The sequence below is a fragment of the Hydra vulgaris genome, chromosome 12 (genome assembly GCF_038396675.1).
Source record: "Hydra vulgaris chromosome 12, alternate assembly HydraT2T_AEP".
NCBI lineage: Eukaryota > Metazoa > Cnidaria > Hydrozoa > Anthoathecata > Hydridae > Hydra > Hydra vulgaris.
This window is the reverse complement of record NC_088931.1, coordinates 27043298-27059652: the sequence shown is the minus strand read 5'-3', so window position 1 is coordinate 27059652 and position 16355 is coordinate 27043298. Positions and strand designations below refer to the sequence as shown.

Genomic DNA, 16355 nt, shown 5'->3' with positions numbered 1-16355 from the left:
AGTCCAGACTTGAATCCAATAGAAAATTTATGGTCGTGGCTTGATCACGAGCTTGGTAAAAAACAACTTTACAATTTGGAAGATTTGAAATCTTCTATCTCTCATCATTTGAAAAATGTGCCTGATGAAGTAATCAAAACTTTAATGAATTCAATGCCAGAACAATTACAAGAGTGCTTGAAAACAAATGGAGGAACAACGCGTTTCTAAATTATTTTTGTCCAATTTTTTTCCCCATTTATATTTTTTAATAGTCAGTTTTTTAATTTTTTAACATTAATTTGTAAAAAAATTGTAAATTCTTTTATAATAAATATAAAATACAATAAAAATTCTTTCTAAAAAAGTTTTTTTTTTTGATACCTTTTTCCAAAATAAAATTATACTAAGGTTAAAAATAAATTTTGAAAAAAAATGAGTGGTCTTTAATTCTTGGCCACCGCTGTATATATATATATATATATATATATATATATATATATATATATATATATATATATATATATATATATATATATATATATATATGTAAGTTGATGTATAATGCGCCAAGACATGTAAAATCTTGTAAAACATAATTTTTATTGTAAATTCTATGTTAATTACACTTTAAAAAGATGAATTTATTTATACGGATTAAACATTTTTGACTCTAGGGTATGTTAAACTATTACCGCCACATCCACCTGCAACTTCAAGATAAATTTCTTGTATTTGTTTGTGGTCTGGAATCAAAATTTGAAAACTTTTTGTATAAAAAAATTACAAATTTTGTAAAAAAAACATTCTTTTATGAAAGAAATATCAATTTTTCCACTATTAAGGTGGTGGTTTGGCACCCCCTCTATCCCCTAAGATACACCCAGTGATTAGAAACTAATATAAATTTGTAGCCTAATGTTACACCTATCTTTTGATACCTATATTCTGAAGTATATGTCCAATGTTACACCTATATTTTGACATCTAAATTTTAAAGTTATATGTATTTAGATAAGTATTGACAAAGTTATAACAATTTAGATAAATAAAAACTAAATTTTGACCACAATTTCTTCAACAATTCTATATATAAAATATATATAAAAAATTTGGTACTTAAAACCTCATAACTTTTTGTAGAATTGCTTGATTTTTATAATTTTTTTCACCATTAAAATACTGTATTAAAGCTCTTATAGCTAACTAGTGTTTTATAAATTTAAAATTTTCAATCCAATCCACATACCTATTCAGTGTAGCAAAGCAAGTGTTTATGCTAAATAGCACAAACAAATGAACACTTCAGCTGTTATCAATAGATATGCGCATCAATAGATAAATGTTTGAAACCTCCCAGTCTTTTGTAAGAGTTACATTATTGTTTCTAATAATAATGTAACAAGAGTTGCATTATTATATAAATAATATGCAACTCTTGTTACTCATTATATAAAGCTGGTCATAGTTTTCACAAAAGGTTTTCATACTCAAATTTTTTCACCTAAATGTTAATGTTTATAGAATTATTTGATTTTGATAAAATTTACCTTTGCAATACTACTCAGAAACTATTCCCGAAGATACATAACATGCGTATATTTGAACAATTCAATATATTAACACACATAACTATTTATTAGCATGACAAATATTTAGCCAAAAAAAAATAAAAAAAATTAAACATCTGTTAGCATGTAGAAAAAACGCTGATGAAATGTAAAAGCGGTTAACAAAATTTGTATGGATTATTAAACAGATGTAATGAAGACTTACAACATCAAAAGAAAACTGACATTTTAGAGTTAACAATCAATAGATTTTGCAACAAACTTTACAGTCACTGTAAAGTTTGTTGCAAAATCTAAATCTGTAAAGCGACTGTAACAGTTATTCCATAGTTTAGAAATTATATTTATACCTGTTTTTCCGATACATTTTCTTCTTCACAAAATGTCAAAGATATTGATGAAAAAAAAAATAACAATGTTGCTAAACTGAGCATATTGAACGAATCAATACAATTTATATGACAATTGTATTGCCTCTTTGCAATTATGGTATTGCTTTCGAGAACTCGCTCTTCAATAGTTCAAAATGGCCGAATTTTGTGAGCAGTTACCAGGCGACTTTTAAATTAACTTAATTAACCTGGTTTTTATTTCTATAACGAAAATAGTGTGCTGAGGAATTTTCATTTTATCATAAGATTTATGTATTTATTTTTTTCCTGGTTATTAAAGACCTTTACGGTCTTCTCAGAACACCACGGAAAAGTATTTAATTAGAAAGTTCTCACTTCCTTCCTTACAAATGTTGCTTATCTCAGACCTCTTTGTTTTGAGGAAGAACTCTATTCACTGTGCCACGGCTCTTATTTGCTATTTAATCAAAGCGGCGATGTCCGCGAGAAGAGTCGTAATGGCTAGTTTCAGTAAGGAAATTTTTTTATTTTTTGAAATAGACAATTATCACTATCAATCAAAAACTACGTACTTTTCATAAACGAAAATTGTTTTTCTAATTACTGGACAGAGTAAGACATAGCAGAATGAAGTTGAGGATATATGGAAATTGTATCATAAAAAGGTCATAACAATAAAAAGTCATAACAATTTTACAACACTGTCATGACAGTGTAACAAACTTTTTTTAAAAATTGATCTTTATTGTTTTGTTTATTGTGAAAGTTTGCGTTACGTAATTTATGGACGATCCCTTATTGTTTTTTTGTATTTATTATTATTTTTCATTATTACTTTTATTTTATTTTTCTGTTTATTTATAGATTTCGTTTGCATCGCACATAAAATAAAATTTAATTCAAATATATAAATAATAAAAAGACAAGATCTCAAAGAAGATATAGAACGCATAGCACCGTCCTCATCTTGTCATAGATGATAATAAAGTTCGCATATACTTAATAATAAATCGTGTGACAGAACTCTTAAATTTTAAATCAAATACAAATAATCACCAATAAATAAAGAAGACATAATACTCAGGATATAATATTCAAAGGTAATATAAATTTAAATAAAAAACATTGTAGTAATGAGTCGGCAAAATTAAAAATATATTCTTTTGTTTGAAAGTGAAATGATTTTAAGTGATTTAAAATTATATTTAAATTCTTTTTCGAAAAAGAGTTTAGGTTCTTAATACGTTTTAAAAATTTACATACGAAACAAGTGGTAAATAGAACAGTGTAAATACATACACAACTTTAACAATAAAATAAACTATTGCTAACAATCTTCCAGCAAATAATTTAAAAAATAAAATAAGACAAAAGTGAAGTATCATGAAAGTTATCAATCCTCAAAAATTGCGTTATTTTTTATTAAAAATAGCGCAATATAAATAAGTCTTTAGGGCTGGTTAATAAATATCATCAAAAACATAAACAAAAAAGCAAACAAAAGAAAATGTAATAATTTCAAATGATTTATTTAATTCAAATCTTTCAAATTGTTTTCAAAAATATATTTATCTAAGTAGATATATATACCAACGGATCAACCTGTATCAATCACTTAAAGTTATATATCATTAAACACCACTATGGTACTGATCTCGTGGTTCAAAAACTGGCTGCCTATAGCTGCCTAAACGAATACACTTTTAAATTCAAAAAACTACGTACACGTTTCTCGTTATTGCGTTTTTTATCAATAATAATAAATTTAAGAGGAATTAAAGCAAAAAAACTGCGGTTTGAATTCATAATAATTTTCTTTATAGACTTAAGTTTAAAAAAAAAAAATTTTTATTGTTTTGATTTCTAGTTTCTGCATAGTATTCGCTCAATAAACATTTAGATCGCATTGAAACCATTATTTGTCATTTTTATGCTATCATTTTAAAGTAATAAAAACTAAATAAAATACGAAATTATGAACTTGTACCTTGTACAAATATGAGACGTTACCAATATTATTTATTTATAACTTATTTAAAATTTCCGAAAACAATAAAACTATACGTATTCGATAAAAAACGCGACAACAACCAATAAGAAATAAAGGAAAGGCAGTTACTTAGTTACGACTCGTAAAAAAACTATAAAAAGCTTTAACTAGCTTATTACAAAATATTTTAATTTACAGGTAGGCGCACCGCAAAAACCGCAAGAATGATGGCATACTCGTATTTTCTTATGGACAATTTATTCACAAATTTTCTAAATATTTTTACAACTACAACAAAATATTTTACAATTACAACTACTATAAATAACTCCTTCTAGAGGGCTGTTGGAAATTATTTATAATTGGTTACTATTTTTTACCATGTCAAAAAGTCATTGTTTTTTCAATGTGCACCTCAAAAACCACATCAACAAAAATGCAAATAAAACCAGTTCCAAACAAGTTTAAGCTTCAGGATTTGTTTTGCGGTAGTTATATTATATTCTGAGTTGATTTTATATGCGATTGCAAACTTACTTTTTTATTTAGCATGTTATTCACTACAAAACCCACATCTTACGCACCCCAAAAACCACATTAGTTTTTCTTTACTATCCAATAATTATTCTTAAAATTGCATATAACTATTATTTATTCTTGTAATACATATATAACTATACCACATTAGCTTTTTTATTAGATTTACTTGTATTTGCTTTAAATTACTGTCAAAGCAACTTATATACATATATATATATATATATATATATATATATATATATATATATATATATATATATATATATATATATATATATATATATATATATATATATATATATATATATATATATATATATATATATATATGTATATATATTTTATTTGCTATACAGAAATAAAAAATAAAAATCTTTTTAAAATGGCAACAAAGTTTACTTTACGTTTTGGAACAAGGTCAATAAACCCAAGTAGTAAATCAGAAGCAGTTGTTGAAAGAAAACACACAAATGCAAAAAATAAACAGTTGGCAGAAGCTGTAGCATGGTGCAAAGATAACAATGTAAGAGGGCATTGTGCCCTGAAATCAAGGTTTTTCCCATTGATTAAAGGTCGAGAGACAATAAATCGACGTTTGGATGGTAAAATAGAAACAGGAAAAGAACGTCAATACTGCTCTATATTATTAGAAGATGAAGAGAATTCAATTGTACAATTTGTGAAAAATAAAAATAGATCTTTGCAAGGTGTCAGTAAAGCACAACTGACTAATTAATGTTAGATACATTGAAAATAAGAGATTACGCAAACAAGAGATTAAAAGGAGGACGAAAATATCATCCATTGTCATCTGCAGCTAAATTGACATTAAAGAATCAACGGTATTTCTAAAACTTGCTTTTATTTTCAGAATCTTTAGTACTTGTTAAGCTAAATTGTATTTTTCACAAACTATAAAAAACACTTTATAAAAAAAATTTGATCTATGTTTGCATATTTATTTTTTTAGATTTGGTCGTTCATTTTGGCTAAGATTTCATGCAAAACATAACAGTTTAACTGTCAAACGTCAAGGACAAGTGTCAATCAACAGAGCTTTAAATTGTACAAAAAAAATGGCTCGCAGTCACATAGGTTTTTTTGTTATTGAAAACTGATGATGTCATGTTTCTAGAGAATAATTCATTATCTAATCAGTTGTGTTAAAAATATGTGTTTCCTCTTTAATTCCTTTCTTTCTTTTTAAAGTCTTATTATTGCAAATAAGTAGAGCCAATTTAACCAATTATATTGTAGATGCGCTTGCAGAGGAACTTATTGCTGCTGGAATTATGACAGAAGTCGAGCACATCGAGGAAGGTATTTGGAAAGGAAATATTGACACCACAAGAGTTGTTAATAATGATGAAACTCCACAATTCATTCATTATGGTGTTAATGGAACTTCTTCTGGTTTGGTCTATGCAGCGAAAGGAGATCAATCCAAAAAAAATGCAGAAAGAAAACAGAGAATGTGTTACCATCCATCCCTTCGTGCCATTCTCAGGTTTGTTTTTATTTTAGTATTTGATATTTTCTTAAAATGATTGAATTTAGACCAATATTTTCAGATGTAAAACTAATTTTCTTATTTAAACTATATTTTTTAACAAATCTATTATTATCAAGACTTACTGGTTTAATTTAGTCTCACTATACATAACTACATTAAACGTAAAGTAATAAAACTGTGCTGTTTAGTAACTTTTTAAACTAACTTGAACTGAGATCATATTACTAAAAAAGTTACAACTTACAATTTCAGGAGAGGTCTGTATGTGTCAAGTAATATTTGGCAATGTCGGTATAACAAGCCTGATGGCACCTAATGAAGCAACAGCTAAAATAAAACATCTACTAGTAACCACTTCAGACCACGGCGTATCAAATAGCCATACACTTTTGGCCGCTTTTAAGGAATTTGATGAGTATTTAAAAGAGAAAAATATTAAAAGACCAGTGGTCCTATTATCAGATGGACATAGTTCGAGATTTGATTATCATGTTATGTCATTCCTTCAATCAAGAGACATATGGATGTTTCTTACCCCACCAGATACAACAGGGGTTACACAACTTTTAGACCAGTTAAATAAAAATATTCATCATGAATATCGAAAAGATAAAGATGAAATGTTTACTGAGGCATATTCTCTAAACAAAGAAGCATTCATGCTTGTTCTAGCAAGTATATGGGATAAATGGGCAACAAAACCCACTCTCCTAAAAGTTGCAAAGCGAGTTGGTGTAACCAATGAAGCCTTGAGCATTGAATTCATGCAGCAGGACAAGTTTGATAGAGCAGATAATTGCATAGAGACTCCTGAAGAGGCATCAGTTTCATCCATGCAATCAACATTGACTTCCCCTGATTCATCATTTGTTGTCTCTCCTGATAGAAGAAGATGATCAGCATTGTATTGGAAAGAAAAATTTGAAAGTGCTCAATCTTTGATTAACGAGCTGCATGAAATGAGCATCAAACTTGAGGAGATACCAGGATTTATAACTATTAGAAAAGTGAAACCAAATCTATCTACCAATTCAACACGAATAACTCAAGTTCATGGGTCCATGAAAGCTAAAGACATTTTGAGTTTAGTTACAAGCATTAATGAAAAGAAAGAACAAAAGGTTCAAAACAATTGCAAAATGCAGAAAAAAAAGAAGAAGTAAAGAAAATCTTTATTAAATATAAAAAGATACGTGTATGTACTGAAAACATTTGTAAAGTAGCAATGTTTAGGGAATGTCCAAAATGCCACGATATTTTAAAATCTCAGTACAGCAAGTTAGCGTGTCGTGTTGAGGGCAACAAACCTGCAATGATTTTTCCTGCTGCAGCTTTGCAAAAAACAGGGACAAATCCAAGGAAAAGTTTATTCAATTAAAATAGTAATACATCAGAGAGGGATGAATAGTTTTTTTATAAAGAACTTATGTATAACTAAAACATTCTTTTCAAATGTAATATATGATTTTAAGTTATTATGATTTCAAGTTATTATTAAACATTTTTGTTGTGGTTTTTGACTTTTAAGTTTATTTTCTAAATGCACCCCAAAAACCACATCACTATTAGGTTAAACTTGGCTCAAAAATGTAAAAAATAATACTGCAAAATAATTTAACTTTATGATTATTATTGAAAAGGGCACTTAAGGGCTAATAAAAAAGTCAACTTTGCAGACTTAATCTGACATTTACCTGTTTTATGGTGTTTTTACTGAAATATTTGATTTAAAAAACCAGAGAAATTTTTAGAAAAAGCTCAAAATAATCGCTTAAAGCTATAAAAATAAAAAGCTGATTTATTTTTCACTAGCTTGAACATTTTAATGAAAAAAAATCAAACCCTTATACTTTTTAAGTGTAAATCGGACTAGCTACATTCCAATAAGTAACTGTGTGGTTTTTGGGGTGCAATAGTTTTTGCGGTGCATATACCTGAACTTTACAACAAAATAACTAAAAATTATTAAATTGATAGACGGTCATTTGAAAATGGATAGAAGATATCTTATGAATTACATAATGGAAAATAATTTGCTGCAAAATGATGATATACATGCGTAAATTTTAAGTGTTTTTTCCGAAAGCAATTTCGAAGAATTTAGTGATAGTTTGTCAATTATTTTGAAATTCATTTATCAAACCAAAAAAAGTGGAAAAAATTGAATAGAACGAGAGCAGTTTTTGAAAAAAGAAACAAAATTTGGTTAGACGAAATTATATTTGACTGGAAAAAACAAAAAAGTTGAAACGAAAACCTGTGGTTTAACTATAAATAAAATTTATTATAGTTTATACAATTCGTTTCTATTGTTATTATAATAATTAAGTTATTGTTAAATTATTGTTATAATTTAAAGTGGACGCCCTTCAGTTTTGTTTGAAGATGCGACTGTGCGAACGAAAGATTGCATGTAGTTTTCGATCTTTTGGATAAATACAATTCGAACGAACTTTTATATGCAGCAAGTAAAAGTTTGAAAAAATTTAAAAGATTTACAGAAGCAAAAGTTGTTAAAAAATATGCAACAAAGAATTATCGACAGGATCACTTACGTCAGAACAGTCCTTAGCGTTAGTCTAAGATGCTAATTTATCCAAAGAAACTTATCAGCATTTAAGAAATAATTTAACTCTCTATACCCATCATATCTATAGAAAAAGAGGCTAAAAATAAATAGTACCCTGAAAACATTCAGGTCAATAGCTACTCTGCAGAGGTACCATTACAAGATCTTCTTTTTCATACAGCATCAAGATTATGTTCAGCTCGTAGTGTTGTGTTAAATTCGCCTGCGCCTAAAGATTGTACTAGACTAATTATAATATACAAAGCTGGCTTTAATGGTGCAACAGGGAAATCTGTTTATAAACAACAGTCAGATGATACGAGTGATACGCTTTTCATAACTTTCTTTGTTCTTCTAGAACTATATTGTTTCAAAGATGAGAAAAAACAGGTTGTTTGGAGAAAGCCGAAACCATCGTCAACTAATTACGGTAGGCCTCTCAGATTTAAATATAAAAAAGAATCAAAAGAAGTAGTTCTTGCAGAATATGATTCAATTATGGCTTCTATTAAAAATATAACATTATCCAATGTATCTGTTTTATTGGAGGACGGTACAATGAAGGAAGTTGTAGTACAGCATACTGTAAATATAACAATGGTAGATGGAAAAATTCAAGCTATTCTTTCCACAGCTACCAACTCTTGCCAATGATGTTCAGTGTGTGGTGCATCTCCAACCGAAATGAACAATGAATCTTTAATAGTTCAAAAAAAAACTTTAAAAGGCAATATCAGGCATAGTATTTCAACTTTGCATGCTTGGATAAGGTTTTTAGAATGTATTCTCCATATCTCTTAGAATATGCCAATTATGAAGTGGCAGGCTAGGGCTGAAAAAGAAAAAAGTATTGTTAAACTGAGAAAGGTTCAAGTTCAAGCTAAATTTCGAAAAAGGAAGGGTCTTGTCATAGACCAACCAAGATTTGGTGGAGCCGGTACATCAAACGATGGTAACACAGCTAGGCGATTTTTTCAGCAATGCGATGTCTCAGCTAATATAATAAACATAGATGCAAACCTATGTTCATTAATGAAAAGGCTTTATGGAATTAAAGGCATTATGAAATAGCTTCATATTATTATGACCACAATGTCATGTGATTATAACATTAGCTCATCAAAATTTAAAACTTTTTGTTGGGAAACTGCTTCGCTTGATGTAGACCTGTACCCTTGGTATCCTATGACGCAAACACTTCATAAGATTTTGATTCATGGCTATGAAGTCGTTGAATTATTTACTCTTCCCTTAGGTATATTTTCTGAAGAGGCTCAAGAGGCTACCAATAAGGCTTTTAAGATCTTTCGTAAAAATTTTACAAGAAAATGCGATCGGAAAAAAACAATTTAGACCTTTTTCACCGTCTTTTATGTGCATCTGATTTTTTAATTTGCACATTTAAAAAGAAGATGCATAACAAAAAAAAAGTCTACCGTCTGGTGTCATTAAATTATTCTATTGTTGAGCCAACAATAGAATACTGTACCTAAAATATAAGCTTAAATAATATCGTTGTTGTTAATTTATTGGGTGATTTAACGGAATTCTTTATAAATAAAAAAAATTGGAGTTTTTAAATAATTTGCGTCATTATGTAATAAAATTTAAAATTTTTTCAAAACAAATGTTATTTTTTCCGCAGATTGTATTTTTCAATGCAATGAATTGTTTCTAATAAAAAAAGTTAATAAAATTTTTGTTTTGGGGTTTTGGCAAGAAAATGTCATTTTTTACCCACTGTACAGCAAGAAAGATATCTGTGTATGAACGAAAAATATAGCTTTTTTAAAGATTCATTAAAAAAAAAAAAGTTTATTTGATATAACATGAAAAAGAGGTTTGTTTGTTATAACATGAAGAAAAAAGGTTTATTTGATATAACATGGGCATTTTTTTTGGATCTGAATCTCGATCCCAGCGGGCACAACAACGTTGATACAACGTTAAAAGACGTTGTTTTTTTGGTTGGATTAACGTTGGAAATGGAAAGGATGGACGACGTCAGATTTGCCAACATTAGCTAACGTTATAATTTGGACGAAGACCGATATGTTATAATGTTCCTCGATGTTTTTCCAACATTAATTAATGTTGTATTAACATCAAGCAACGTTGGTATAACAACATTTTAACGTGGCTTTTTAGGTTGGTTTGGCATTGGGTTAATGTTGGAAATGGAAAGGATGGACGACGTCAGTTTTGCTAACGTTAACTAACGTTGTAATTTAGACGCTAAAACAAAATGTTATAACTTTTATCATGGCGTTTTTCGTCAAGATAAAAGTTATAACATTTTATCTTGACGTTTTGACATCGAACAACATTGGATTAACACCATTTAAACGTTGCTTAACGTTATTCTAACGCTTATTAAACGTTTGAGTAGATCTACTTAGCTGAAGGTTAACGTTCAATAAACAACAGGTTTGACAACAAAACGAGAAGAAATTGTTTAAAAACGTCGATTTATAAAAACATTACAATGTGGTAGAGTAATTTCGTTCATAAAGAAATATTCCGAGGGAACTTTTACATAATAAATTTAAAAATAAAAAGTTAGTTATAAAAAGTTAATTAAATTAGTATATTCTCTTGTTAATGCAGTTTTTTGGGACGTCATTGGTTGTGTTTTAATTTTGTTTTCGCCCGCCATCTTCTACATTCACCTTGTCTGGTGCGTATTTCAGAATTTTCTGTATTTCAAAATTAATCTGTTTCAACGTGTTTTCTTTCAAAGACATTGCCAAGGCTAAAAATGCATAGCTTGGTTAATATAAATTTAATTATCTATAATATCTTTAATTATATTTATTATTAATTAAAATTAATACTTGTAATAATGATAACAAATAGTTATATTAAAATTTATGATTTTAAACTTTGGCCATATGTATGTAAAAAACACATACTCGTGTCTATACATACATACATACATACATACATACATACATACATACATACATACATACATACATACATACATACATACATACATACATACATACATACATACATACATACATACATACATACATACATACATACATACATACATACATACATACATACATACATACATACATACATACATACATACATACATACATACATACATACATACATACATACATACATACATACATACATACATACATACATACATACATACATACATACATACATACATACATACATACATACATACATACATACATACATACATACATACATACATACATACATACATACATACATACATACATACATACATACATACATACATACATACATACATACATACATACATACATACATACATACATACATACATACATACATACATACATACATACATACATACATACATACATACATACATACATACATACATACATACATACATACATACATACATACATACATACATATATATATATATATATATATATATATATATATATATATATATATATATATATATATATATATATATATATATATATATATATATATAAATATATATTAATAAATTAGTAAAAAACACTTACCTAACTTTTTCTTCAACTTGAAGTTTCACCATTGCTGGATCATCAGGAAGAGTTACTAAATCTCAAAAAAAATTAAATTTATAGAAAAAAATACAGGAAGTTATAAATTATTATAAAAAAAATTTTATTTACTATATTTTTTTGGTTAACGGGATGCTACAGAAAGTAATTATTAAATAAATTTCTTTGGAATGGGGATAGTTTAAATTGGTCATTTGTTTTTATAATTTTTAAGAGGTATTTATTTTCGTGCCTACATTTAGAAATTAATTCAGATTTTTTATTAAATAAATTTTCCCGATTTAAATGAATAATTATTTCAAATTTTTCTTGCAAACATAGCATACATTTTTAGGTAAAAAAAAGTAATCTAATTTCTTTTTAAAATGTAAACATTTATTTGCGTGTTTTCGTATAATGTAATTAATTTCACCAAAATGAATTAAAATTATATATCTATTTCCTCATTTGTCGCAAAATGCGACTCAAGAGGAAACGCATGTTGACAAAAAATATTTTAATTAATTAAATGTAATTGCGACGAAAAAAGTACGCTTCATCCAACGTTAACAAAACGTTATAATTCTGATTTAAAAAATGTTAGTATAACCGAAGTTGTTATAACGTTGTAATTCGATGAAGAGAAACGTTAGTGTAACTAACGTTACCGCAATGTTACGATTCCGATAAAAAATAACGTTAGTGTAACAAATGTTACCATAATGTTGTAATTCAGATGAGAAATAACGTTAGTGTAACTAACGTTACCACAATGTTGTAATTCGGATGAAAAAAAACGTTAGTGTAATCAACGTTTATACAACGTTGTATTTCCGATGATAATTGGAGTTAGTGTTGCCGATGTTATTACAACGTTATTACAACGTTATAACACAAACGTTACAAAACGACCGTTAGTACAACGTTGAAATTCTGATGAAAAATAACATTAGTGAATATAACGTTATTACAACGTTAAATGTAGTTGGTCAACGTCGCCCAACATAACCTATCCTAAATCCAACGTCGGTTCGACGTTGGGTGCCCACTGGGATATATTCAATATGAAATTTACATGACAATTTTTCACCAAAAAATTTGTGATTTTTCCTGTACCCACTCTATATATTAGGGTACTTTTCTAAAATTTTCAGACCTATGTTGTTATAACCACTCTTAATCAGGATAAAGTTCCATGTCATAATCAGTTATAAAAATAGAGGGGAGGGGAAGAGAAGTATAAATTAGTTTTCCCAAATTGAAAAATTTAAAAGAAAAATTATTGTGTTTATTCGCTAGCAATAAGATAAAAAAGTTTATAAAGAGCATTTTTTCCATTAAATAAACATTTTTTCCAATAAAATTGGATTGTAAAGAAAATGCAATTTCCTAAAAAATAAATTAAAACTAGAGAGTTTTGTCACGTGACATTTTATCGCGGAAAAAAATAGTTTGTTTTTGAAAAACTTCGTCCAAAAAACGCAAGAAATGATTTTATGTAGTTGTCGAAGAATAAAAACCCACCCATGAAAATTAATAGTATAAACGTATATATAGATGGTTTTTTTTTTTTAGAAAAGGATGTACTTTAATAATTTGTTTGGGGATAAAGTTTTGCTTTAGAATTGATAAAGATATTTAATTTTAAATGTTTCAGTTTTGTTTAAATACAAGTAAATTAAGATAATTCTTTCGTCCCCACATAAAATTAGATTCTGCAACTACTTATTTATTATGTGAATAATTTTTTTTTTTTTTTTTTTTTTGCAGTTTAACAGGGTGGGTTTTTTGTTTTCTAAGTGGAGATTTTTTAAATTTCTCCCGTCTTTATTTTTGAGTGCAATCAAGACATGTAAATTTGCCGTTTTTCTTTAACAAGTCTAAAGATTAATTCAGACATTAAGTTTTATTTGTTATATAGCTGAGATTTTATTACAAATTTTTTTACTTACGGCATTCTAAAGTTTATTTTTTTGTTGTTGATGTTTTTGTTGCTATCCAATTAGTAATTTAATTACAACAGTTTATCAGTAAGTTTTATTTATAACTTATAATTTACTTTTTTTACAATTTACCTAATTTTATATATTAGGTACGTGGCTTTCGCGTTTTACGGAACCGAATTTTGTGCTAAATTTTGTGCCACGTTTTTCGTAGTCTCTTTAAAGTTAGCGTGCTTTCGTAGTCTCTTTAAAGTTAGCGTGGCTTTGTGGAATAACTTTTTAGTATTCGTTATCAACATAGATTATTTTTAGAACAAAGAATAGTTGAAGCATTAGTTCGATTTGGTTTTAATTATACTCACATGATATATTAACAAGTTTATTGATGCCAAACTTTTGGTCGTACTTCTGTGGTGAAATTAATGTCCAGGATGTGGTCTTTTCTTTTTTTCTAACCAATTTTTTTGTTTAAGTTATTCATTTATCTTTGCACTAGTCGAAATTTCGTTGAAAAATATTTTGTAGCAGTCACCCGATTTCTTGCTGCACTTTCGTTAGCTTATTTACATTTTCCCTGATATTTACCGTGGAAACAGACTTCACATTCTTTTCCATACTTGCTTTATTTTAATAAAGCATCACAGTAAATTTGAACAATATCTTACAACTGGAACAGTAAAGTGTAAAAGTTTACAAGCAACTCTTCGAACAGTATTTTGTAGTGCAACCGCAATCAAACAAATGTGTGTACTTGGAGTATTTGGAAAACTTCTTACTGGACCCTGGATGAAAAAGTTTTATGTTACATCAGAGCAAGCAACTTTTGATCATGTTGCTGGTATCCAGGTTGGAAAAAATGTTATACAAACAATTCAAACATGCAAATCCAATCCAACTGGTTCGTTTGCAGAAAGACAGATTTTTTGAACAGCCGCTAGACCCAAATATTTTAGAATCAGTAACAAGTTTATACTCCGTTGATGAAGAGCAACTTAAAATGACTTCGGGCTGTCTTATTTCAGTGAAATATGTTTTAAATAGACAATATAGTAGATATTTTTCACTTACTGTGACGGGGATATTTAGAGAGGAAACAACTTGTGCAAGGCGTCACAATATAGATAATAAGAAATTAATTGGTATGTTTAGTGATGCAAAAGTACGAGCTACTTATGCAACAATTTTCAATATCTCTTGCAAACTAAGATCAAAAAAGAATAGCACTGTCGACTATCTAGACACTCTAGATTTAAGTTTAAGAAAAAAGATTGTTAAATGGTCAATTAATGTAGCACGTAAAAATAGATTTACAAATCGACTGCATCGATGCAAAGTTGGAGATGAGATTTGCCAAAGACAAAAAATCAAGCGCCAAAAAATAGATGAAAAAGAAAAAAAGAACGCGAGCTATCCAAATTGAATTTTGACAAAATTATTAATTCATTTAAGCACTTGTCCAATAACCAACTATTTGATTTAAATGATGTCATGTCAGATGTAAAAAGAAGAAAAAGTTAACAAAAGAAAAAATGACTTCTTTCCACCATTTCTATATTTCTTTCTTATCTTTACACCATTTCTTACTGGAAAGATGATGAAACTGATAATGAAGCTGTTGACTATTGCATGAAAAAGATCCAGCTTGCAGCCGATGTTGTTTCCAGTGAGTTACAATTTAATTAATTTAATAACACTGCAAGTATTGTGACTTGCCAAAAATGTATTGCAATTGTTGTGACTTGCATAAATTATATAACAAGTGTTGTGACTTGCCTAAATAATACAGCCAGTGTTGTGACTTTTTAAATTTTTTGATAGGCGGCTCTGGCTTACCCTCACGTGTCTATCATTAAAAATGATTAAAATATAGTTACTTACTTGGTTAGAAAGATGACATGTTTTTTACAGCCAATTGACTTATAATTATAGCCCCACAACAGTAGTTGTATAATTTTTTTAGTGATATATATCCAATTAAATAATAATCTTTGGTTAGAGGGGGAAGGGGCATTAAAATTCCCCTTTCTTATGACATATATGGATACGTCCTCCCTCATATTCTACTCTCTTATGACCACGGGTGTACCACTAATGTATCTTTTAATCTAGTGGAATATATTTTTTATTTCTTTGTTATTGTACTTTAAATATTCAATCAGATATTTCAATAGTTGAAACATTTTTAGATTTTATAGTACTAAAACATCATCAACATATCTACTATGAGTTTTACATTCATCTCCCATACTTGGTGGTTGTTTAGTATGAATTTATTTTTTAATTTATTTCCAATTTCATAATTTTTTTTTTAATTTAATATTCAAACTTTGAAAACAGCAATTGCAA

General features: G+C 28.0%; 2 protein-coding genes across 2 annotated transcripts in view; one reads left to right on the top strand and one right to left on the bottom strand.

Annotated features, from left to right (window-relative positions):
• The window catches only part of LOC100210123 (calnexin), a 36335-nt gene extending 34070 nt beyond the window's left edge, over positions 1–2265 (bottom strand). The window contains exon 1 of the mRNA XM_065812755.1: positions 1901–2265. Within this exon, the coding sequence (XP_065668827.1) occupies positions 1901–1984 (84 nt within the window). The 5' untranslated portion in view covers positions 1985–2265. The remainder of the gene's footprint in view (positions 1–1900) is intronic.
• Positions 2266–4787: 2522 nt separating this feature from the next.
• LOC136087706 (uncharacterized) lies at positions 4788–7115 on the top strand. The gene is made up of 3 exons (XM_065811136.1): positions 4788–5275; positions 5404–5940; positions 6199–7115. Exons 2-3 carry the CDS (start codon positions 5796–5798, stop codon positions 6840–6842), a joined length of 789 nt encoding a protein of 262 aa, XP_065667208.1. The 5' UTR covers positions 4788–5275; positions 5404–5795; the 3' UTR covers positions 6843–7115.
• The last annotated feature ends 9240 nt before the right edge of the window (positions 7116–16355 follow it).